At 36.7% G+C, this 25,208-nt stretch overlaps 1 protein-coding gene across 1 annotated transcript in view; it reads left to right on the top strand.

Annotated features, from left to right (window-relative positions):
• DGKB (diacylglycerol kinase beta) overlaps positions 1–11,676 on the top strand; it is a 723,782-nt gene extending 712,106 nt beyond the window's left edge. The window contains 1 exon segment of the mRNA XM_047695654.1: positions 10,969–11,676. Within this exon segment, the coding sequence (XP_047551610.1) occupies positions 10,969–11,076 (108 nt within the window). The 3' untranslated portion in view covers positions 11,077–11,676.
• Positions 11,677–25,208: the final 13,532 nt, after the last annotated feature.

Genomic DNA, 25,208 nt, shown 5'->3' with positions numbered 1-25,208 from the left:
TGAGTTAATACAGTGTTATGGACTATACTCCCAGCGCTGCACATTACATCCCTTTGAGTTATTTATTTTATACTTGGAGGTCTTGTACTTAATCTTCACGCATTTTGCTACCCACCCAAGCCCTCTCCAATCTGGTAACCACGGATCTATTCTCTCTACATATGAGTCCTGGGTTTGTTTTATTTTGTTTGTTTCGGTTTTTTAATTTTACACTTATAGGTGAAATCATATGGTATTTTCTTCTCTAACTTATTTCACTTAGCATAATACTCTCAAGGCTCACCTGTGTTGTCGCAAATGTAAGAATTCATTCTTCTTTTATCCTCAGGAGTCTCCCACAGTGTGTGTGTGTGTGTGTGTGCGCACGCGCGCATGTGTGCATCCATTTATCAGTGGACCCTTAGGTTGTTCCCGTATCTTGCCTATTGTAAATGGTACTGCTGTGAACATGGGGGCTGCATATATGTTTTCAATTAGTGCTTTCATTTTCTTCAGATAGATATCCAGTAATGGAATTGCTGGATCATATGGTAGTTCTATTTTTAATTTCTTGAGGAACTGCCGTCCTGCTTCTCAGAGTGGCTGCCCCAGCTTACAATCGCACCAGTAGTACACGAGGGTTCCCTTTTTCCACATCCTCACCAACCTTTTTTCTTTTTTGCCTTTTGATAATAGCCATTCTGACAGGTGTGAGGTGGTTTCTCCTTGTGATTTTGGCTTTCATTTCCCTGATAACTAGTGTTATTGAGCATCCTTTCATCAGCCTGTTGACCAACAGTATGTCTTCTTTGGAAAAATGTCTATTCAGATTTTTTAATCAGGTTGGTTTTTGTTATTGAGTTTCCTAAGTTTTTTAATGTATTTTTGATATTGGCCCCTTATCAGATGTTTGATTAGCAAGTATCTTCTTCCATTCAGTAGGTTGCCTTGTTGTTTTGTTGATAGTTTCCTTTGCTGGGCAGAAGCTTTTTAGTTTGATGTCATCCATCTGTCTCTTTTGTTTTGCTTTTGTTTCCCTTGCCTTTGAAGTCATATCCAAAAATCATTGCTAAAATGATTGTCAGGGAGCTTACTACCTTAAGTTTTCTTCTAGGCATTTTGTGGTTTCAGAGTTTACATTCATGTCTTTAATCTATTTTGAGTTTATTTTTGTATGTGGTATAAGATAATAATAATTGTATATGGGTCAGTCTTATTCTTTTGCATGTGGTTGTCTGGTTTTCCCAACAGCATGTATTGAGCAGACTGTCCTTTCCCCATTGTGCATTCTTGTGTCAGTTTTTCTACCAATGCTACAGTGTTTCATGTACTTTAGCTTTGTAATTTACTCTGAAATCAGGGAACATAAGTTCCTCTGGCTTTTTTCTTATTTCTCAAGATTTTTTTTTTTTTTTTTTTTTTTACTATTTGTGGTCTTTTGTGGTTCCATGCACATTTTAGATTTGTTTTAGTACTGTGAAAAATGCCATGGTATATTGATAGGGACTGCATTGAATCTGTAGATTGCTTTAGGTAGTGTGGACATTTTAATAATATTAAATCCTCCAATGCATAAGCATGCAATATCTTTTTATTTATTGTGTTTTCTTCAATTTCATTCCTTAGTGTCTTACAGTTTTTAGTGTTCTGGTCTTTTACCCAACTGGTTAAATTTATTCCTAGATATTTTACTCTTTTTGATATAATTATAAATGGGATTATTTTCTTGGTTTCTTCTTTTGATGGTTATAAAATCAGCAAAATTTTTATTATTAATTTTGTATTCTGCGACTTTACTGAATTCATTTCTTTAGTACTAACAGATTTTTGTTGTTGTTGTTGTTGGAATCTTGAGGGTTTTCTACATATAGTATCATGTTATCTGCAAATAGTGACAATTTTATCTCTTTTTTCTCAATTTAGATGCTTTTTCTTTTTCTTGCCTAATTGCTCTGCTCAAGACTTCTAATACTTTGTTGAATAAAAGTGAGAATAGTAGGCATCCTTGTCTTGTTCTTGACCTTAGAGGAAAGATTTCAGCTTCTTGCCATTTGGTATGATTTTAGCTATGAGCTTGTCATATGTCCTCTAGTATGTTGAGATATGTTTCCTCTATACCCAGTTGGTTGAGAGATTTTATTATAAATTAATCTTGAATTTTGTCAAATCCCTTTCTGCATCTATTGAAATAATCACATGTTAATCATTTTGTTCATGTGATGTATCCTATTGATTCATTTGTAGATGTTGAACCATTCTTGCACATTTGGATCCTTCTTGATCTTGGCTGTATGAACTTCTCAATATAGTTTTGAGTTTTGTTTGCTAATATGTCATTAAGGATCTTTTGCCTCTGTGTTCATCAGGGATATATGCTTGTAATTTGTGTGTGTTTGATGTCTTTGTCTGGTTTTGGTATCAGGGTGATGGTAGCCTCACAAAATGAAATTGGAAGCATACCCTTCTATAGAGTTTTTGGAAGAGTTTAGGAAACATCGGTATTAAATCTTTTAATATTGGTAGAATTCACCAGAGAAGACACTTGGTCATGTTCTGTTGTTTCTTGTGAAGTTCCTAATTATTGATTCAGTCTCCTTACTAGTAATCAATCTATTCAGACTTCCTGTTTCTTCTTGAACCAGTTTGGGAGATTGTAAATGTCTAAAATTTATTTCTTCTAGGCTGTCCAGTTTGCTGGTGTCTAATTATTCAAAATAGTTGCTCATGATTCTTTGTATTTCTGTGGTAACAATTGTAACTTCTCTTTTATTTCTGATTATTTTTAAATTTGAGCTCTCTCTTTTTTTTTCTTGGAGAGTCTAGCTAAAGTTTTTGTGAATTTTGTTTATCTTGTCAAAGAAGCAGCTCTTGTTTTCATTGATTTTTTTTTTCTGTTGCCCTTTTAGTCTCTGTTTAATTTATTTCCAATCTGATCTTTATTATTTCCTTCCTTCTTCTAACTTCAGGCTTCATTTGTTCTTCTTTTTATAATTCCTGTGGTGTAAAGGTAAATTGTTTATATGAGATTTTTCTTGTGTTTTGAGGTAGGCCTACCTACATTGCTATGAACTTCCCTCTTAGAACCATGTTTGCTGCATCCCATAGATTTAGTTATTCCGTATTTCTGTTTTTATTTACCTCTAGGTATTTTTATTTATTTCTACTTTGATTTCTTCTATGACCCAATAGTTGTTCAGTAACATGTTTAATCTCCATGCAGAAGGAGTCTTTTTTTTCCCCCAGTTTTCTTTTTATGATTGATATTATGATCTGAGAAGATGCTTGATATGATTTCTTACTTTCTGAATTTATTGAGACTAATTTTATAGCCTAACATGTGACCTATTCTGGAGGATGTTCTGTGTGAAGTTAAGAAGAACATGTATTCTGCTACTATTGGACTATCCTGTATATATATATATCTATTAAGACATTAATATAAATGTATTAAATCCGTCTGGTCTATTGTGTCATTTAAGACCAAAGTCTCCTGATTTTCTGTCTGGTTGATCAATCCATTGACATAAATGGGGTATTAAAATCCCCTACAATTATTGTATTGCTATCAGTTTCTCTTTTTAGGTCTGTTAATATTTGCTTTATATATTTAGGTGTTTCTATGTTGTATGCATATACATTTATAAATCTTGTATCTTCTTGCTGGAGTGACCTCTATATCATTATGCAATTTGCTACAATCTTTGTTTTAAAGTCTGTTTTGTCTGATATGAGTATAGTTAAACCAACAATCTTTCCCATTTGTATGGGAGATATTTTTCCATTTCTTTACTTTCCATGTGTGTGTCTTTACTTCTGAAGTGAGTCTCTTGTTGGCAGTATATAAGTGTCTCTCGATTTTTGTTTGTTTTTTAATCCATTCAGCCATTCTGTATCTTTTTATTGGAGAATTTAGTCAGTTTACATTTAAAGTAATTATTGATGGGTATGTACTTACTGCCATTTTGTACAGTACAGTACAAAACTGGCTATTTTTGTAGGTCCTGCCTGTTTCTTTCTTCTCTTTCTCTCTTTCCTTGTGATTTGGTGACTTTAGTGTTATATTTAGGTTCCTTTCTCATTTACTTTTGTGTATTTACTATGTCTTTGCTTTGTGGTTAACATGAGATTCACATATATATCATCCTTTGTATATAATGGTTTATTTTTAAGTTTGATAGCAACTTAATTTGAACGCATTTGAAAACCGCATTTTAACCCCACCCACATTTTATTTTTGATGTCACTTTTTACATCTTTTTATTTTGTATAACTAATTAGTGTAGTTTTAGTTAATTTTACTACTTACATCTTTTAGCCTTCTGAAGATTTATAACCAATTAATCTACTATGTACTTACTTTTTCAAGTGACAATTTTACTTTTGCATGTTTTCCTGTTATTAACTAGTACCATTTCCTTTCAGCTTAAAGAAGTTCCTTTAATATTTCTTGTAAGGCCAGTTTAATAGTGATAAACTCCTTTAGTTTTGTTGAGTAGAGTATTCTTGGTTGGAAGGTTTTTCCTTTTATCACTTTGAATGTCTTGCCACCTTCTTCTGACTTGCAAAGTTTCTGCTGAGAAATCTGCTCATAGTCTTACAGAATTTCCCTTGTATATAACAAGTTTTCTCTCTCTCTCTCTTTCCCCCTCTCTCTCTGGTTTTAAGATTTTCTATTTAACTTTTGACATTTTAATCTTAATGTGTCTTAGCTTGGCTCTTTTGGGATTCATCTTACATAGAACTTTCTGTTCTTCTAGGACCTGATGTATGTTTCCTTCTTTAGGTTAGGGAAGTTTTCAGCCATTTTTTCTTCAAATAAGTTTCTGCCCCCTTCTCTTGAGACCACTATAATGCAAATTTTATTCCATTTGACAAGGTCCTGTAGGTCCTTTAAGCTATCTTCATTTTTTAAAATTCTCTTTTCTTTTTGTTGCTCTGAGTGAGTTTCATTTATCTTCCAGTTTGCTGATCTGTTCTGCTACTTGACTCAGTTGCTATCAAACCCCTCAAATTTGCTTTTCTTCCATTTGTTAGTTTTTTCCCATATGTTTTTTATCTCTTTATTGAAGGTTTTGTATGTTTATCCTTTCTTCTCTCAAGTTCTGTCAGCATCTTTGTGATCATTCCTTTGAATTCTTTACCAAGTAGATTACTTATCTTTGTATCATTAAGGTGTTTTCCTGAGGATTTGTCTTGTTCTTTCATTTGAAACATGTTTCTCTGTTTTCTCATTTTGTTCAACTTTCTGTGTTTTAGGTGAAACAGCTACCTTTCTCAGTCTTGAGGGAATGGCCTTGTGTAGGTGATGATCCTTCTCATTTAACCTTGCGCTACCTTTTGGTTGTCTCTTGAACCTTTTTGATTGTCTAAACCACATAATTTGTTCTTGGTATGTCTCTATTTTTAAGTATGTGCCAAGACCTGTTAATAATCCATTTAGGATCTATTTTCAGGTAACAGTTTTTAAAGGATGGAAATGTTTACAGTCTATGGGGTCATATGTATAATCATTGCTATTCTGTAGACCAGGAGATCTGGAGGTGTCCCCTGGACAACCGTTGCAAAAACTAGGGCTTCAGATGAGACTATAAGCTTCTTTCTGGAAAGTTTTGTGGAGTTATAGGAAAGTCAAAGGGGTGCTCAGGGATGGTGCTTTCCACTTACATTCCCTGGGAGTGCTTCTTAGCCTCTAGATATATGGGAAACCTAAAGCCTGTCCCTCAAGCTGAAATTTTAAACTAAGTAAATAAGCCCTTTTTCCAGGAAGACTGGGGTTATGTTTCAGGCTGCTGTCTGTGCAGTGCCCTAGGGGTGGTGGACTGCCAAGAACTGTCTTTCCGATTGTTACAGTCCTATGGAGCTCTGGAATGCCAGGTCTCTTAGCCATCAGGGCGGGAGATCAAGGGGTGATCCCAAATATGTGAATTGCATATGCCCACTTTTTCAACAAGACAGTTGGAGAATGTGTTGTCTATTCATGCATACCAGCTTTAGTCTGAGAAAGGAAGAGTGCTGGGATCCTTCACACTTAGCCCCAGCCAGAGGCCAGGGAAATGTTGCAATACCCCCTACTCCCAGACTTTAGCTAATAAGTGGGAGGACTCTGTGACCATTCATGTTTTCCTGCCCCAGTCAGGGAGAGCATTGCAATGACCCATGCCCTCCTGCCTCAGTAAGTACCACAGCCACTTTCCTTGTCTATCTCAGGAAGGCAACAGGAAGGTGCCACATCCAAGCTCATCCACCTGTGCTAGTAGGATGTGTGGAGAGAGCTGTCTCCAGAGAGCATCTCAACTGTCCCCTGGCCCTCCATCTGATGCCCCCAGATCAGCAAATGAATCTATGTGAGGGAACTCTTCCTGGAGAAGTGCTTGTCTGGTGAAATCCCTCCCCACTGTGTGTTGCTGTGCCAGAGTGGGGCTTTTCCTACCCATCTCAATCTGGTTCTTTTTATCCCTTGTTTTGGAGAGCAGTTCATCTTTTCAGATATTTTTCAGAGAAAAATGATCCATATGTAGTGACAAATCTTGTATGTCTATGGGAGAAGGTGATTCAGAATCTTCCTACACTGCCATCCTGGATGCCCCTCTTACCAGAAAGCTTAGTATGCCCTTTGGTGGATAGCTGGGGCCTCCAGGGACTGGATATTGAAGAAGGTTCTCAGATGACTTGAGGTAAAGAAACACTATGCCTTATAATAATGGGTAGTGAGAATATTCGGTGTTAAGGAATGGAGAATTAGTAAAGAAAAATCCAACAGGTCATGTGAAACTTGCCCAGAGAATGAGTCAGGAAAGGCTTTCCTCTCTTACCTCAATTTCAGTTTGGCTAAAGAAAGTTTTTTATAGAGAACACAAATGTTTAATGGGAATAAACACTGCTCATTGCTATGAGATATAAACCCCCTATTCTATCATGTTTATGAAGTTATACTTCATCTTACACATTAACAATAATACTTTTATGGGAATAAACTTTTGTTAAGGGCAACTCAAAGAGATGAAACAGGTAGCATCTGAATTACTTATGTAAAATACTTAGCATAAGGCACAGCACACAGTAAGAGCCAAATCTTACTGTTTTTTGATCTTATTATTACTCTCAATATTATAATTATGAAGTTACACTACATAACACTGATAATATGGTAGAGACAAGAAAACTGTCCCTTGTAATCCTTGATTTGGTTTCCATGTGCATCTATATTTTGTACTGAATACTTATAAAATAAAAATGCAATCAAATTTTTTCATGTTTAGATTTTTAGGTGTGTCCAATCTTAATATGTAGTAAGAATATAAAAGTAGAAATAGTCATGCAACTATAGACATGCCTCTCTTGTTCCAACATGGCTTTGCAAAAGAATAGGTAATATGAAGAAATGAAGAGTTTTTTAGAAGGACACTATTATATTACTGACAGTATTTATCTTGCATTTTTAAAACAATGAGAAGGAAGGAATAAAGCAATGTTCTTCTACCTTCATGCAGCTATCCCAGCTTTTGGAAGCCCCATCACCATTGCTTATGAGTGCTCACAATTCTCTCTCAATTATATCAGATTCTCTTCCAAACTAATCAAAATCAAATTGCAAATTGATTATAGCCAGTGCTTCATAAAGATTTGGTGTATTGAAAACAGCTGAGAAACAACTGCCTGACTGTTGAAAGATGGAAGTAGTCAAAAATTGCTGAAAATTCTACTCATGTCTTCAGATTGCTGAAACTTAGTATATTCTAAAGTCTTTAGAGATAAAATCTGCTCCTTACTCATTGTTGTTTTTCTGGTAGATACCACGTTCTCAAAGTAAGTAAGTAAGTAAGTAAATAAATAAATAAATAAATAAAGTATGAAATGTAGGTATGCCTGGGGCTCAGTCACTTGAACATCTGACTCTTGATTTTGGCTCAGGTCGTGATCTCAGGATCATGGGATCGAGGCACAGGTTGGGCTCTGCACTTATCATGGAGTCTGCTTGAGTCTCTCTCTCTCAAATAAATAAATAAAATCTTTAAAGTAAAAAGTAAAAAATAGGCATCTGAATTATTATTCCAGTCTTGGAAAGGCCCTCTTAACCAGTTTCCCGTACATGGGCAGTCTGAACCTAAACTTACACTCAAGTCTCTACAGCTTTCTGGAGCCTACATTGAACTTTCTGTGACCACACCATCATCAACTCACTTGAACTGGAATTATTCTCTTTGTTAATAGAGTACTTTTTACTTCTGCTCAAATATACAAGAACATTTAATTATCCAATGAGATTACCTATGCAAAGAGCCCAGATACATAATAGGCATTTCATGAATGCCAGTTTCCTTCATGTTATCTCCCCTAAGAGGAAATACAGCCAGCTGGTTTTCATTTCCATAAACAATAGACAATAAATATATAGATTTAATTTTTTGTGGAAATAATGTTAGATTAATGAAAGAGTTATATACTTAGAGTACAGGTATGATCAAACAACCAAAAGGACAGGTTTTAAATAATTTTAAAAATAGGAGTGTCCGTCATCTGGCTTAGAAACTGAAAACTAGAACTCCATAATAATCAGTAACATGGGTTAAGGATCCATCCCACTGTATCAAGAGCACTGAACAAAGAAATAACAACATGGTTTTTTTTTTTTTTTTTCAAAAAAGAATTGCCAGTATAAAGATAGCCATGATCAAAAAAAATTCAAATGCCAAAATAACACAAAGAATGAACAAAATCTCTTAGCCAATGACTTGTGCTACTATGGTTACACTTCGTCATAAACTAGTACTAAGCTTATATAAGTAACTAGAATGATATATTTCTCCCAGAGTCTTAAGAAAAATTTTCTATTAATGAACTTAGTTTCCAAAATGTCCTAATACTATTGTACCCTCCAACGAATTTAGTCCAGCAACTGTGACTCAGAAATGTATATCTTCTTACTGTAGCTGCTAATGTTCTATTTGATTCTAAGATTATCATATAAGTAATATGTGGTAACTGCTTCCCCAGGCATTCATTTTAACATTGTGTTTTTGTGTAAAAAGCTCACTTTTATTTTCAGCATTAAGAAAATAGTGCCTTTCTGCTTAACCTCCCTATTTCAGTTTTTATGGTAGGTTGAACATGCCTGTTAAAGATTTCTATTTTATTTTATTTTATTTTTTTATTTATTTGACAGACAGAGATCACAAGTAGGCAGAGAGGCAGGCAGAGAGAGAGGGAGAAGCAGGCTCCCCGCTGAGCAAAGAGCCTGATGCGGGGCTTGATCCCAGGACCCTGGGATCATGACCTGAGCTGAAAGCAGAGGCTTTAACCCACTGAGCTACCCAGGCACTTCAAACATGCCTGTTAAATTTCTTTTTCCTACTTGACAAGAATTTCTCGGGAGCACAGATTGTGCATTATTCATTAAAAGTTCCTGGTACAGTATCTGAAGCATAGTAGGGGTGCAATAAATTTTATGAAATGAATGAATGAACGGACGATGCTGTATTAGACATCATATGAGGCTAGGATTCAGGGGGATTTAAAAATCAATGGCATCATCTAAAACTGAATTACTAAGAGACAAAATCTAGTAGAGATCTCTTTAAATCTATAAAGATGTGTACATTCTGGGATCTTAACTATCTGGCTATCAATTCCACAGTTTGTAAGATAACAAAAATAAAATCATACATTTGGAGAGTTTGGGGCTGGCTTAGCCTACTGGCCTTTTACAGGTGCAATTTATTTTTACAGTAAAAAGAACACTGAATCTTCCCAGAATAACCTGACTCCAACAGACTTAAATAAAGTTGTTCATTTTCCCAGGTTTTTGACATACTTCGGTCTTTCTAGATTGTGAAGTGAATCTCCATTTCCCAAAAGCCCCAGTGCTGATTTTAATGATCCTGTCCACGTGACATACATTTTTTTTTGTTTTATTGCTATTAGTGAATGACAAGTGAAGGATATTCATTTTAACTTGAAAATGTCAGGGATGCACTTTAAGAGATATATTTTTGCAGCTTTTAATGAGGTGGTGTTTCTTTTTGAAAGAAATACTCATCTCTGATGCGGGTGCTGTGCAGGTGACAACTGATATTTAATAAGCGATGGTTCTTGTATTAGTAGCAGTTCTCTAAAGAAAATGTCTCAGATTGCTTTTGAAAAACTCTTAGCGTCACTAGCCCAAAGGCAAGATGTGACCTTTTTATTACATAATGAGAATCATTTATTATCTTACAATGTATCTTAAAGTCACAGACAAAATGCCACTTTGATAATTGCTTTCAATTAGCTTAGAGCATAGCATATATTCATAAAATGTCTTCTCTAATTTAGACTTGAATTAGAGAAAATTGCAGACATAATCTACTTTAAGGTTGTCTCATTTAAGGTGATTCGTAGTTTTATATCAAAGAAATCAAAACGAGTAGCTTCGGAACAGTCTCTCAAAGTGTTTTAAGCAGGCTTTTCAATATTTGATTCTATTCTATTACCAATTAATTAACAAATTAGAAAGCTAGTTCATCATTTCTGACCTTTTGTGCACATTAACTTTTGACTTTCATTCCTAATGATTTTGAAATTAAACCTTGCAGTTCATGTGGAAAGAGAGAAACAATCTGATTAACAAGATAAATAAGGCTCGACTTGATCCCCAGTACATCTTGATGTTGGACTCTAACTGGGATTCTGAATACTGTCACGGTGCATCCTTTCCCACTTTAGTAGTCAGTGAATCATACTAGATAATCGTGTGGCCGAAACAAAGAGTTTAGGGCCATTACTACAAGTGAGATTAGAGGTAACATGATATTTAAAATGTGGTTTCAGTCAATTATTATTTTTTGTTAATATCCTGAGCATTGGAATACGGTTTAAAGTAATAAAAACTCTGAAACTGCATTTTACACTCATGGTGTTCCAGTAGTTCATGGAATATTATTAACCTTAACAGAGATTCTCTGAAATCGGTATTATATCTGGAGATTACTCTCTTTCTCTTTCTTTCCCTAGATAAAAATTACACACAAGAACCAAGCTCCAATGCTGATGGGTCCTCCTCCAAAAACTGGGTTGTTCTGCTCCCTCGTCAAAAGAACAAGAAACCGAAGCAAGGAGTAAACCTGTCTCATTTTATTCTTCGAGATCTAATTAGCATAATTGGGCCGTGGAAACTTATGCTGGAAATCTTTGAACCATTTCAGTTCTCTTGCTCATGCAAAATCATCGAATTGGTTTAACAGTTTTTGTTACTGAGCTAATGTAAAATTCAGCTATTAGAAAATTTGTCTCCGTTTTTATAGGCATCTTTGCATGAAGAAGGCAGAAGTTTACATGAAGTGGTACTGCATATTTTTGTTGCATGCATTCCCATAGATTTTTATGTCCCTCACTCATTCCTCCCCCAGTTTCCATTTACTAACCTGTGAGAGAAATCTGTAAACCCTAAAGGAAATACCATGGAAAAAGTGATTCTCTGTGTGATTCCAATTATTGATAAGTGCTAATCAGTAATGCTACGATAATCACAACTGCAGATTGCAATACTTTTGCCTTTTAGAATCAGTGTCTCAATGACCTTTGAACTATGACTTGAGAAGAAACTTCTAATTGGAACATTTTATTAAATACTTGTCTATGATACGTCGCTGTATCTAAATATTTTTTCTTCAACATCTTGATGCTTCTGAGTGGAATTTCAGGTATACAGTTTTCTTGTGCTAAAAAAAAACAGAAAGTCATTTTTATTTTGTTTCATTTTGGTTTTAACTCCAGAAATTAGTGAAAACAGAAATAAGTTACTTGGCAGTAAAGTGTGGTAACATGGCAAGCCTTATTCCTTTCTGCATGTGGATCTAGAAGAAAATTCATAACCATACCAGTAACCAAATAGCTGTTTTAAACTATGTGCCTAATATACTATCTCCCACCAAAGATTCAGAAAAAGATGCCTGAGAGAAATGGGTTCATGTATAATTAACTAGCATTGTGGAAAAAATTTATGGTTCTTATGATTAATCTTTTGATGACTTAAACTCTGGAAAGAGAGTGAATTACCCATTAATTATAATTAAAGTTCTCACCTGATGCAGACAATAGGCCATACAACACAATCAAAGCTCAATTCAATGATTTCTTGCCTTTTTGGTCATTTATAAATATAGGTATCCATAATTTTTAATGGATCAGTTAAGTGCACTTGAGAAGTAAATGATTGTATCAGTTTTGTTCTAGTATAAATGGATACCTGTAAGGACTATTAAGCTCACTGAAGCAAACCATGCACGCAATTAGTCCTCTCCCATCGGCGTAGGCCACTCCCATCTCTGTGGCATTTCAGATGTTCATTTGGAAATGATGGCCCAGATCGTTATTTACGATGTTCATGGTATGGTTGGAGTCTCTGTTTAAAGAAATTATGGAATATGTGCTTTTCTTTGTGTTTCATTAGCTCTATGACATAAAATGAAATTCTATTCTGAGCAGTTGGGGTATTGTTCACTCATACTGACCTGCATCTCATCATTGCATGTTTTATGTTTTTTAAACATGCCACAAGGAAAACAAGTGCTTGAAATGCATGATTTATTAGTTTTTCTCTCCACTCTGCATTAAAGTACTAATGATTTATCAGTTCTGTTTTTCTATTGATTCATTCATCTTTGAACAACAAATAGCATTTAGTGATTCTGTTGAACACACTCCTGTGCATGGATTTATGGATTTCAAGTGAAATTGCTATAATTTTTGTTCTTTGGTTTGAAAACTCAACTGAATGCTGTTGTATCAAATAGCTACTCTCAAGCAATGTACTATAATGGAAGATTATGTATAAAACGTATTATTTTAGTGTTCCAGGAACATTAGATGGTAAATATCAATCAACAAAAAGTTTAATTGCTTTGAAAATAAAAGCTTTTGAATAAAATTAAGACATAATTTAGCATTCCCAGGAAAATTATCATTACAATTGCAAATGTGGCACAGCAATCACTTGCCCTAGTATAAAAAAAAAAAAAAAAAAAAAAAGTTATTTGGCAGAGCCGTAATCTGGAGCAAAAGAAATCTCTAAACAGTAACAAATGCATTACTGACATAATGTTACATAACACACACATTGATTTTTGTGTATCTATGGTTACAGGTAATAAATATTTTTACATAAATTGACACAATTTTCTACAATGGGCAGGCAGGCCTTGTATCAAAACATATTCTGAAGCCACAAATTATTTTATGTGCAGTACACATACGATTATGTCTTGGCTACCTTTTATAGTATGTAGTGGGAAGGCAGCAACAGTTTGTGAGTCATTCTTCACAATCTGTGCAGTGGAAAGCTGCTGATGAGACAGTGGGATGGGACGAATCAAACAACCTGCCTATCAGACTTCCATCGTTGAAATCAAGGGATGCAGCTTTCCTTCCGGGTAGCTCCTTAACTATAATTAGTGATAATAGTAGTTACATTTTCAGTCAGAATTCATTGGTACAAATAACAAATGTTCTAATAGGAATCAAATGTTACTGTCTTCAACTCATTTTCTAAAGCTACTGACATGCTTGCCCTGCAAGTACACTACTCCTGGGGTTTGGAAAGTAGTTTAAAAAACAAAAACAAAAACAAAAACGACTTTGATAGTTTTAAAATCAGAGAAGATATTCTTTCCATTTTTATGACAGCTTCAAGTGAGGAATATATATTTTAAGGAAAATTCTAAACAGAAAGCTCTATGGTATATTAAAATACTGAATAACGAATGTTAGCTTTTCAAGATGGGATTTTTTCTTCTCCGTGTGTGGGTGCTGGATTGTTGCATCAACTTCTTTTAAGTAGAGTAGACGTCGTAGTAAAAAGGTTTAAGTAGATGAAACCCGAAAGAGAAAAAATTAACCCTGGACTTGCTGGGGGTCAGAGGAACAGAGGGAGAGAGATACACATTTTGCTAAACAGTGCAATACACCGAGTTGATAAACAGACATTCCAGGAGAACCCTGGACATCCAGGCTTCCAGTGGGAATGGGGAGGTCTATGTGGATCCAGGAATTTTAAAGGACATAAGTGTATTTTTCCACATACATGTGTATACCATGCGTATTCAATTCAAAAAGTGCTGGTCAATGTATTTGTGGAGAAAGAAGGTATCTTGTAGAAGGTAAAGAAAACAAACTTTTTCAAACAGTTTTCATATTTAAACTATCTCTGTGATTATAGCCATAACAAAGCAGAAGGCTCAGATGCTTAGTGTAGTCTACTGCAGGTAGAAATTTAAATCCGATGAATTGTGAATATGTTTCTGCATATTGTTCTTTTTTAGGGGGATGGGAAATCATTGCAGTTTTCCGGGGAGAATCTGTGTTGAATTTCAGACTGTATTCTACTTGAATGAGACAGAACTTTTAAAAGGTTCCATTCCTTTTTGTGTCAGTTTATTGTTTATTGATTATAAAAAGGGAAATGTACCTTTCATGGCACATAGAACCCACAAACAATTATTCAAATACGTATGTATATTCTAAACTAAACAGTGAAGCCCTTGTAATATATGTTAAGGGTGTAAAATTTAAATAAATAAATAAATAAACAAAACCCGCAAAAGAGCTTTTATTTTGTGACAGGCAGAAATCACCCTTTTAGTCTCCCAACTAAACTGCATTCAGTTTAAATAAAAATCTAATAAGCTCACACCGAAGGATTCTATACATCCTTATTGTGTTTAAAAACAGAGAATTCATTTAATTATAGTATCTTATTAATTTTTTTTGAAAAGTGTTATATACAATATCATGCTTTTTGAAATAAAAACGTTAACCTCTTAGTTAAGTGTCATTCCTTCCTGCTGTTTTGGCCAGATTTTATCTGCAAATGAACTTCTGAAGCAGTTGCCATCAGTCTACCTCACTGGATCTCTGCTGGCGGATACCAGGCCAACCACTCCGTTTTCTGTCAGGGAGGAAGGAGTCTGGGCATTTGGAGACTGAATTCTGTCATTAAGAACGGAACCATCCCATTTTGTGCTGCTTTGGCCCCAGGTTGCCGCTGTGAACATTATTCCAGCAATTTCAGAGATCCCAGGAACACCAGCAGACTGACTGATAGACTTGTGGAGATTGAAAGATTAGGTCAGGGGTTCTGTGAGGACTTCCATGGAATTTTCTGGAGGAAACCCAATTCTAATTTCATTTTGTGTAGCAGACTTCAGCAAATCTCTCCTGGGCACTGACTGGGGACCAGATATTTTATGAAGGGTTACCACAGTTAAAGGGCAGCAGTTCTTTGGGTTCCTTCTACTTGAGGTCAAGATTGGCTCCTCAAGGAGTTTGGCGGTGGCCCCCAGACCTGGGACTGTACTCTGTGACTCTGCCATGTCACTGACCAGGCTGCTGCTTTCTGCTTCCATTCATCAGTTTTGCAGTGGGCCCATGCCAGTAACAGAAGATTTAGCTTAAGAATATTTCAAGGTAAATTTGCCTCTGGGAGCTGTAAGAAGGTTCTGAGGACAGAGGTGCCAACTTTAATCCTAGCTGCACATTTGACAGAATAGAGTTCAGAGGAAAGTCACTGATTCTCTCTAAGCCTCCGTCTTCTCATCTGTACAATAGGCAGAAAGGCCCTGTATCAGGGTTGTGGTGAGAATTAAGTGGAGATAATTTCCTAACTCATTTTCTATCAGCAAACATTCAGAACAATCTTTTCTAGCTGCAACAGAAACTTAGTAGCAGGACAAGCAACAGCTGCGCAGGAGAATCTCCTTGGTCCCCACTTCGGGTCCTCTTCCACAATACCAATGATAGTTTTCTAGAAATAGATGATATTCCTCATCACATCACCATGTTCTACATGACTAAATTCCAAAATTCTCAGGCAGACAAGGATTTTCATCAGCTGGATCTTCTTAACCTTTCCTCTGTCCACTTTCCTCCTAACCCCAGGTGCGAAATTCATCCCAGCCACACCTTTCTACTTGCCTTACACCAGATATGCCATGTTTTCTTCACGGCTATGCACTTTAGCAAATTTCGTACTCACTGGCACATTCCCTTTCTCAAGAGTTGGTTCACTTCTGTTTGGGAGGGTTTCTGGACCCACTTTTTTTTTTTTTTTTTTAAAGATTTCATTCATTTACCTGACAGAGAGAAATCACAAGCAGGCAGAGAGGCAGGCAGAGAGAGAGGAGGAAGCAGGCTCCCCGCTGAGCAGAAAGCCCGACGTGGGGCTCGAACCCAGGACCCGGGACCATGACCCGAGCCGAAGGCAGCGGCCCAACCCACTGAGCCACCCAGGCGCCCCTCTGGACCCACTTTTGTCCAGATTGCAGGAGAATGGTTCTGGAGAGTATGTGCTTTGCCTCTGGTAATGCTCTGATACCTATGCTAAAGTTTTTCATTCTGTATTTTAAACGGGTTACTTGTCTGATCGTCTCATCAAACTGATGAGTCATTTGAAAGCCAGCCCTGGGTTCTAGTCCCTGCTGTTCCCCTGGAGCCATCCCTATAAGATATCCAATAATCTTTGAATAGATAAATACAGGCTACCAAAATTCTCAAGTTCCCATAAAACATATATTACTTCTTCCAGAAGAAATTATATAAAAGCAGTCTATTCAATAAATCATAAAAACATGACCTTTTTTTTTTTTTTTACAATTTTATTTTATTATCCCTTGTAAACTTTGCTGGATAAACTCACAGTTCATTCTTATGTCCTTCTCATCTCTTGCCACCTTCCCATATACAGTAGTACATTTCCAACTTTTGGTTGATTCAGTAACCAAAGTGGTATGCGCTTTAACTCACAGTTGGTTATCATTGGGCCAGCACAGGGTCCTCGGGCCTGGTGGGCTGGGAGTCGTGAATAGCTGACTTCTATTCTCCAAGGAAGGCTGGGGAGACAGTATGTAGGTTAAGTGGCCCCCAAAAGTTGTTTACACGCTGGTCTTTGGAACCTTTGAATATGTTTTGTCACATAGCCACAGGGAATTAAGGTTACAGACAGAATTAAGGATGCTAATCAGCTGAGTTCAGGCTGAAGAGTAGCCTGGATTATGCAGGTGTGCTCAATGTAATCTCAAGGGTCCTTTAAAATGGGCAAGAGAGGTGGAAGACTAAGTCAGAGAGCGATTTGAAGACGGTAACAATGTTTCATTTGAAGACCGCCGAAGGAGAACACAAGCCACAGAAAGCAGGGGCTCCTGCAGAAGGTAAGGAAAAGGATTTTCCTCCAGAGCTTCCAGAAGGAACAAAAAGCTTTAATTTTAACCTAGTGAGACCCATTTTGAACTTCGGAACTGTGGTACTAAGATAATAAATTTGTGTTTTTTAAACCACTAAATTAGTGGTAATTTGTTACAGCAGCAGTTGGAAACTAATATAGGGAAGTAGGGAAGTAGAATACCACATTCAGGGCTGTTGCTGAAACATTGATGCATTTTAAAATAGAGTAAGAGTGCTGTTGCTTAATCTTTAATGCATTTGAATTGCTTAATCCTCCCTTAAATGCATTTGAATTTCAAGAATCCAGTACACATGCCTCACCTTTGACCCATGTAGATAAACTGATGAGAGATGGAGAAAGGGAGAGAGATTTTATTTCCTAGTTCGTTAGTTTTTGATTGATAGCACTCTAATAAGGGAAAAGAGGGGAAAAAAAAAAGCTCCTGTTGTGATGATGTTTATTTTGCTAAAACAACAATCTCAATAATTTATTTTTTTTAGATTATATATGTAATCCTGGTTTTAGTTATTTGGATGTTTCTTGTGTTCATGCTTTTTACTCTTCTTGGGTCACTTAGGACACTTTCTACTTGAGTCTGTAGGAATAAGAAAATCATAAAAGGTGACTGCAAATGAGAGGTTTAGAGTACCCCTCTCAAGTTAAATTATTTATGTATATCTGCCCCACATTTTCCTGCATCCATTTCACAAGTACAGCTTCAACTGGAGCAACAGCTGAACAGAGTCAGCTAATGAAGCCGCCCCTCCATGCGGGGTCAGAGCCCTGCTTTGGCGTTCGGATCGCTTTTCAAGAGGTGTGCGCTTGGCAAATGCTAATGAGTTTAAACTGGCTTGTGTGTAAATTACTAGGTGTTTGGAGGGGAAAATTAGAGTACTTTGCAAATGTTTGACAGCGTAAGGATTTTCTGGGCCTCTTGCCTTATTTTTTTTTTTCTAAGATTTTATTTATTTATTTGACAGAGATCACAAGTAGGCAGAGAGGCAGGCAGAGAGAGGGGGGAAGCAGGCTCCCTGCTGAGCAGAGAGCCCGATGTGGGGCTTGATCCCAGGACCCTGAGATTATGACCTGAGCCCAAGGCAGAGGTTTAACCCACTAAGCCACTTAGGCACCCCTTACCTTATTCATAGATGAGAATTGCCTGAGCCCTAGAGAGGTTGCCAGCCCCATGAAAACTTAGCCTGTCTTTAGCTTGAGACCTTTAGCTCAAGTCCTTTTCCTATTCCAGAACCTTCTCTGTAAGTTTAAGGTATCCTTAGAGATTCTATTGCCATCCACACATGAGGGAGAATATTAATCAATTCAGTGGTATTTTCAGTCAAGTCGAGTCCCAAAGATTCTGTCGAGACTTGACTCTACCAGGCTTCTTTGAACTGTTTCATCTAGGCTTCAGCTTCTGGACTTCTTGGTCTCTGCATTTTCCAATTTGAACAGGAATCCTAAGTCCATTTAGCTGGAGTCTCCCATGCTCCATATCTGATCACCTCCAATCAATATCTAACCAGGCTTCTCAGCCTCCACCATCCGCAGGTGATAACTGTTTCCCTGGTCCCCGATCTTTCTCCTAGTAATGTTCCATCCACTGAGCCCCTAGGCTGTACCTTAGCTGTTAATTCCCACTTGCCCAGGCTGTGTTTGGAGTTGAAGTGAATCCCTCTCTCCTGTCAAATTCTGTTTCAGGGGTCCCTATACCTGTCTGATAGCCACCCCTCCCCCACTTGAATAAAGTCTTTCTCACCATGCCTTAACCAGTGTCATTCAAGAATTTAACACTAGTTTCTGGTATAATGGAAAATCAGCATAATGGTAGCCTATTATCAGAAGTTAAGGACTGTTTCAAAATTCCAGTCCTATAAGAGAATATTCGCAAGGGAATTTACCTTCTGTTACAATTGACAAAAGTTAAAAAACAAAAAGTAATTAAAAAAAAAAAACCAGAATGTAGGAGTAGTTACTATTGCCAATGTGAAGCTTTAAAAAAAATCGATACTGCGATTCCATAGCCTAGTTGATTGTAAGAGAACCATATTGTCCCAGATCCTACCTTGAGTTCACCTGCAGCCATGGAAAGTTTTCTGCACACAGAGTGCTCTTCTGAGAAAACTCTTGCAAGGAAGCAAACATGCTGGGGTATGCCTAGGTTGAACCCTGAAATGTGGAAGAGTGATACCCCCAGCTCAACCCTCAGCCATTTTGGGATTGGAGTCTATTAAGAAATACCTCGGTCTCCCTCATTTGTACAGGTTTGACAATTCAGAGCTATGGTCCACTGAATTTTTTTAGAGGCTTTCTAGTGGGACCATGCTTCAGTAGCCCATCCTTTATGTGGCCTTTTTTGTCTTGTCTCCTGCCTCTGTCTCACTTCTGTCTCCTGGTGTCTTCCAAATAAAATAGCAACAGCCAGATCCTTGTCCCAGGCACTGCTTTTGAGGAAGTCTTGTTTTGAGGAAGCCTTGTCTAAACCCAAATAGAGTACTGATGTCCTAATGAAGCCTGTTATTCTTTCCAAGAGACCTGTGTCAAAGAGAAGGTTGCAGATCAAATGCCTAAAGAGGCCAAGAGGATATTAAAGACAGACTGAGACTCCTAACAAATTTTAAGAGTTTATTTGAACAAAAATTGATTAAAATTGGGCTACAGCCAATCGAGCGGATAGGCGCTTGAGGAGCCATACAAAATGAAAGCCTACTACAGGCAGAAGAGACCAGGGACAAGAAGGAAATTATAGGAGATGTAAAAGCAGATTGGTTATTGCACTGTTACTTCACTTTGGGAGGATGGCAGGGGTCTATCAGGCAATTACCTAACTAGCGCTGATTAGCCGATTGCTGAGTGACAGATGTAAGATTCCATTTCAGGGAAGGCTGAAACTCTAAGTCTGATTTTAGTGATGTGGGGCTTGGCATAAGTGACTCCATTCTGGGCTGGATAACTCATGTGAGTCATTTCAACTGAGATTAAATATGCCAAAACACTGAGACAGAAATACTGGGTATCTCTTACGGATTCCTTTAACAAATTGACTATGTTTATTGACTGCTTAGGAGTTCAGGAAACATCTGTGAATAAAACAAAGTCCATTGTCTTCGTGTGGACTGTATATTAGCTTCTAACAACCATTAAACTCTTTCTGGAAGCCGTTTAAAGTTGCAATATCTGTTGTAATTAAAAATTTTTATGAGATTATATTATACTGGGAGGCTTACAAGCAAGGATTTTTATAGCAGAAGTAACTTTCATATTAGGTTTGGGTTGTTTTGTTTTGTTTTACTCGTTGCTCTCTATTTACTCGGTTTCCCTAATCAACTTTCACATAGGTCTTTACCACTTCACACGGAAAGGAAAAGGACAAGTCTGTGTGGTAGATGATTTATTTTTATATCATGATGTGGCTGGGTATTGTTTTGTTTTGTTTTGTTTTTTATTGGAGCTGAGAATAATCTTTTCAGAGATAGCTAAAAACAAGGAACTGAATACGGGCTTGACTCTTCACAAAGTACTTCTCACCATGCGCTGCCTACGTGCTTTTTAAGGGAGGGTTGGTAACAATCTGCCAGGAGTATTTTCAGGGACCCTCACATTTAACTAAGGATTGGGGGGAAAAATAAACTTAATGCAAAAACCAACACAAATCCATATACGTGCTAAAACGGAACAGAATATTAAAGTGAAACCACAGGTTTGCGTTGGGTCACTTAAAAAGTCCCCCAAGCTTCCTGGCTTATGCAGTCAGAACTCTGAAAAATGCTTTGCAGAAAACCGTGCTTCGTACTCCGATCTTGAGCACAGCCTGGACCTCATTTACAAGCTGCAGACCTGTACCTAAGGGCACACTGACACCTCTATCTGGATGTTCATGGGCATCACACATGGAATGTTCTGGACTCGACCCATCTGCATTCTCACATGACAACCTGCCTCCGTGTCTGTTACTTGCTTTCACTTAATGGAAGCATGACCCCCTCTTTCTAAGCTCATTGGTAACCAAGTCCTTTCTATTCAATCTTTTTAATTTTCACTTACCTTCTATTTTTATCCCCACTGCTATTGTCCCATTTTTGGCCTTTTATCTCTCATTTGAACTTTTTCAGTAACCTATCTGCTTTTAGTTTAGTCTACTTTCACTTGATTCTACACACGATGGTAGGATCTTCTAAAACACAAGTATTATTAATATACTACTAACACAGAGAAATTATAATGTATACTCAATAAAGTGAATTATTTTTCCTATGGGTAGGAATAGCTTCAAAATTCTTTCATGAGAATGTGTCCTTCCTCTCTAGTATTAAAGTAAGCTATTTTGACTGAGGAAAGGACGAGAATAATAGAAGTCCACTTAACAGTATCTTAGCAAAAACCCCAGTTCAGGGGCTCCTGGGTGGCTCAGTCAACTAAGTGTCCAGACTCTTGCTCTCAGCTCCTGTCTTGATCTCAGGGTCATGAGTTCAAGCCGCGTGTTGGGTTCCAGGCGAGGCATGGAGCCTACTTGAAAACACGAACAAAATCCTATGGTCCAGAGTTGAGTTAAGCATGTGGTAGTGCTGCATGGACCTAAACCACCAAACTGATAGAGAAAGGTGTTGAGTGATAGCTGACCTAGAAGACTTTCAGCCCAACTTGGAGCTCTCCAAGGATTTCCAAAAGTCTCTGCCCTCAAATTTCCTTTATCCTCTAAGATCCTTGCAATTCTAGAAAAATACATGGGTTTGAATATCTCATTGTTTAGTACAGAACTTGATGCATTCAAAGCTTGTTTCACTGCATCCAGTCATTAAATTGTTACTTATAATGGAGTTGGTGTAAGAAATACTGGATAAAATAGTAGTTTGAAGCACTTAGCATCTATATAGATCTGCAGATGGGCTAAATAATATTTTCAAAATATTTATACATGCTTGTAACTCCTCTATGCTCCCTAGTTACTACATGCTGTGAGCTCTATTTTCACATCCGTGAAGAATTAGTTAGGTTTTGGCTTATAATGTTTTAGATTACCTTAACATATGTACTTCTAAATATCTGGCATTTCTTTTAAAGTTGTTTTATCATAGATTTTTTTTTTTTCTTCTCAGTATGTATGTTCTACCTTTTAGACCCTTTCTGGAAAAAGAGACAAGTTCTGTCTCTTTTATTCACACATACATACATGTTGCCTCACACATAATTTGGCAAAATAAATTTAAGAATAGGTGAATCCTGTACAGCCTATCCTAAATTCAAGACATTAAAATTTGTATTGAAAATAACTTAAAATATTGAACAATGGTCCTTCGATGGTTATTGTAGCCTTCTTTTAAGAAAACATTTAGGCAAAATAGAGGTTCCTTTTGACCACATAGCTGAAAGGTCAGAGGTGACTCTTAAATAAAAAATAAAAAAAAAGTTTAGCTACTTGATAAATGCATAAATTAGGTTTCTAAATGATCCTTTGTTTTCAAATAACTTTCATGTTTGCTGTTAATCACTTAGTATTAAAATTTGATAACATGCAAACTTGGAAATTCAAGAATAAACTCTGAGGTATTTGTTCTTAAACTGGTTTTAGTTTTTTTCCTCATTTATAAGTGCTCCTAAACTGAGAACCCCTGTCAAGTTTGGAGAAGGAAGAGTAGGCACTTGAAAATACCTTCTTAGTTCTGCTTCCTAGAACTCCATCTCCCACTGATTTCTTCTCACTGCCCCACTTCCACTGGTTTCTTTTTTTTTTTTTTTTTTTTTATTATTTGATAGAGAGAGAGATATCACAAGTAGGCAGAGAGGCAGGCAGAGAGAGGAGGAAGCAGGCTCACTGCCGAGCAGAGAGCCCGATGCGGGGCTTGATCCCAAAACTCTGAGATCATGACCTGAGCCGAAGGCAGAGGCTTAACCCACTGAGCCACCCAGGTGCCCCCTTCCACTGGTTTCTAATCAGTATTTTTTGGAAAGCATAATAGCCTCTGATTTTCTAACTATTTATAAACTATTGGAATTTCCATTTCATTTTAGAATTTGACTTTTTCAAATTTGAAAAAGAAATTTAAATTTATACTTTTTCAAATTTGAAAAAGAAAATAAATTTATATATTCCATTTTAATTTTTAAATTAGTCCTTTTTGTGTCTTGGGAATGGATATTTCATAAATCTGAATATGGTCCTAATTGTCTGGTATTTTTATCTGCACAAAAGTATTTTCTATGTGTTTAATTTGTCTAAATTAGTTCCAGTAACACTTTGTACATTTTATAATCAAAAAATATTTAGAGCTGTAAGAACCTCTCATTTTTTTTTCATTGTGCCAGTAAGACTCAAGGTCTTCAGCTACATTCTCACAGTTAAGTAAGAGTAGAACACCCACATATTCCAGAACTACTGATCTCTGTAAATAGTTCAAATTGGCCAAAAAACAACAAAATAATTGTAATACTTTTATTTTGTTGTATAATTCAGATTTGACTATAGCTATTTTATTTTAAAAGTATGTGTACGATAGAAGCATTATCTACAAAATATTTATTAGAAAATGCTTTAATTTTCGTGGCATTTTGCATAATTATGTTTTATTAGGCAAATAGTAGAGTCATCTTGCTTCTCCTGAACGAACAATGCCTGATGATAATAGAGATAATTGAGGAGTGGTGTTGACTGGAATTGGCAATTTTTTTTTCAGGATTTTAATATATGTCTTGGATGAAATGTAAAACCCCAAGTCACATTGGTAATTAAAAATTCTAATTGAAATAACTAAAAATAACAATAACAATCTAATCATGCATATACGTACATTGATCGGGATATTATTTCTTATTTTAAAAGTTTAGACTTCCATATTCCCTCAAAATTTTCTGTTTTAAAACGTTGTTTTAGAAACATCACAGCATGATGTAATGCTATCTAGCCAGAAAGGTCGGTTTGGGAAAAAAGGCTGTAGTTGTAACACCATATATTTTTAAATGGAGAACATATTGTGCTTCCTTTATTTTAATCAAAAATAATTTTGAAACTGATTTGAAGTCTTTTTTAGCAATAAAATAGTTATTTAGTTCAATGCTTCAGAGTAAATAACTCAGATACATTTTGTAATAGATTGACTCACTTTTAGATATTCTCTACCAACACAGATGGATTTTAAATTAATGTCATTTACAAAGCTGGTCTTCCACATTTCGTTTTGCATGGAAATGACAGAGAAGTACGTTCTTCTGCGACTCCATTCTCATGCTTGCATGGTCACTCCCTACTGTACTTCCCTTCTGCTGATGGTGTCTGGACCACTTACTAGTGTCTTTGAAGGAGGTTAGGAGTCCTATTCTGGCAGAGAAGGCAGGGAGCATGTGTATAATTTTTGGCCTTCTCTACTCAGAAGCCAAATACAGTTATATGATATTTTTACAACTGATGGCTCATGTTTTCATCTTTCCAGTTAGCACAGAAACCAATTCCTATCTCCTTCTGGTAAAACAATCACCAGGGTCCTACAGTATAAGAGGTGGGAGGAGGTTAAGGGGTGGTGCAGAGAGGCCAAGAGGAATCTTGACATAGAAAATCATGTTGTTCTTTGTTGCAGCCACTAGGCGACACCATTGAAGGTTGTCAACAAAGTAGTGAAGCCTGCATTGTTGTAGATCCCTGAGATTGCTGGTGGAGTGACTCCACCCCAAGCAATAGCTTTTAGAGTTAGATTTCTCTTCCTTTCCTCAAGATGTTTGGCCTCTTCCCCCAATAATACAACACCATGCTCTACTTGGTCTCTTGGGATGGGCTTTTTCCTTCAGGTTCACGTGGTGCTCAGACCAACCTTCCTTCATTACTGTTGACACCTTTGTCTTAAGTCTAAACACCAGTTTAGATCTACCTTTCCTCACAGATACTTGGTTTTAGGTCAGGTTTCTTTTCCCTGCTAGTAGATCTTTGTGGAAACCTTCTGTTCTACTTTGGTCTTGTCACCTTTAAATCTCAGGGAACAGCAGGTTGAGATTTCTGTCTCCTCTCCTCCAATTATATCCATTGTTTGTTATTTCCTGTGACCACTGAGAAAGA

The sequence above is a fragment of the Lutra lutra genome, chromosome 11 (assembly GCF_902655055.1).
Source record: "Lutra lutra chromosome 11, mLutLut1.2, whole genome shotgun sequence".
Classification (NCBI taxonomy): Eukaryota; Metazoa; Chordata; class Mammalia; order Carnivora; family Mustelidae; genus Lutra; species Lutra lutra.
This window is presented reverse-complemented; position numbering and strand designations above follow the sequence as displayed.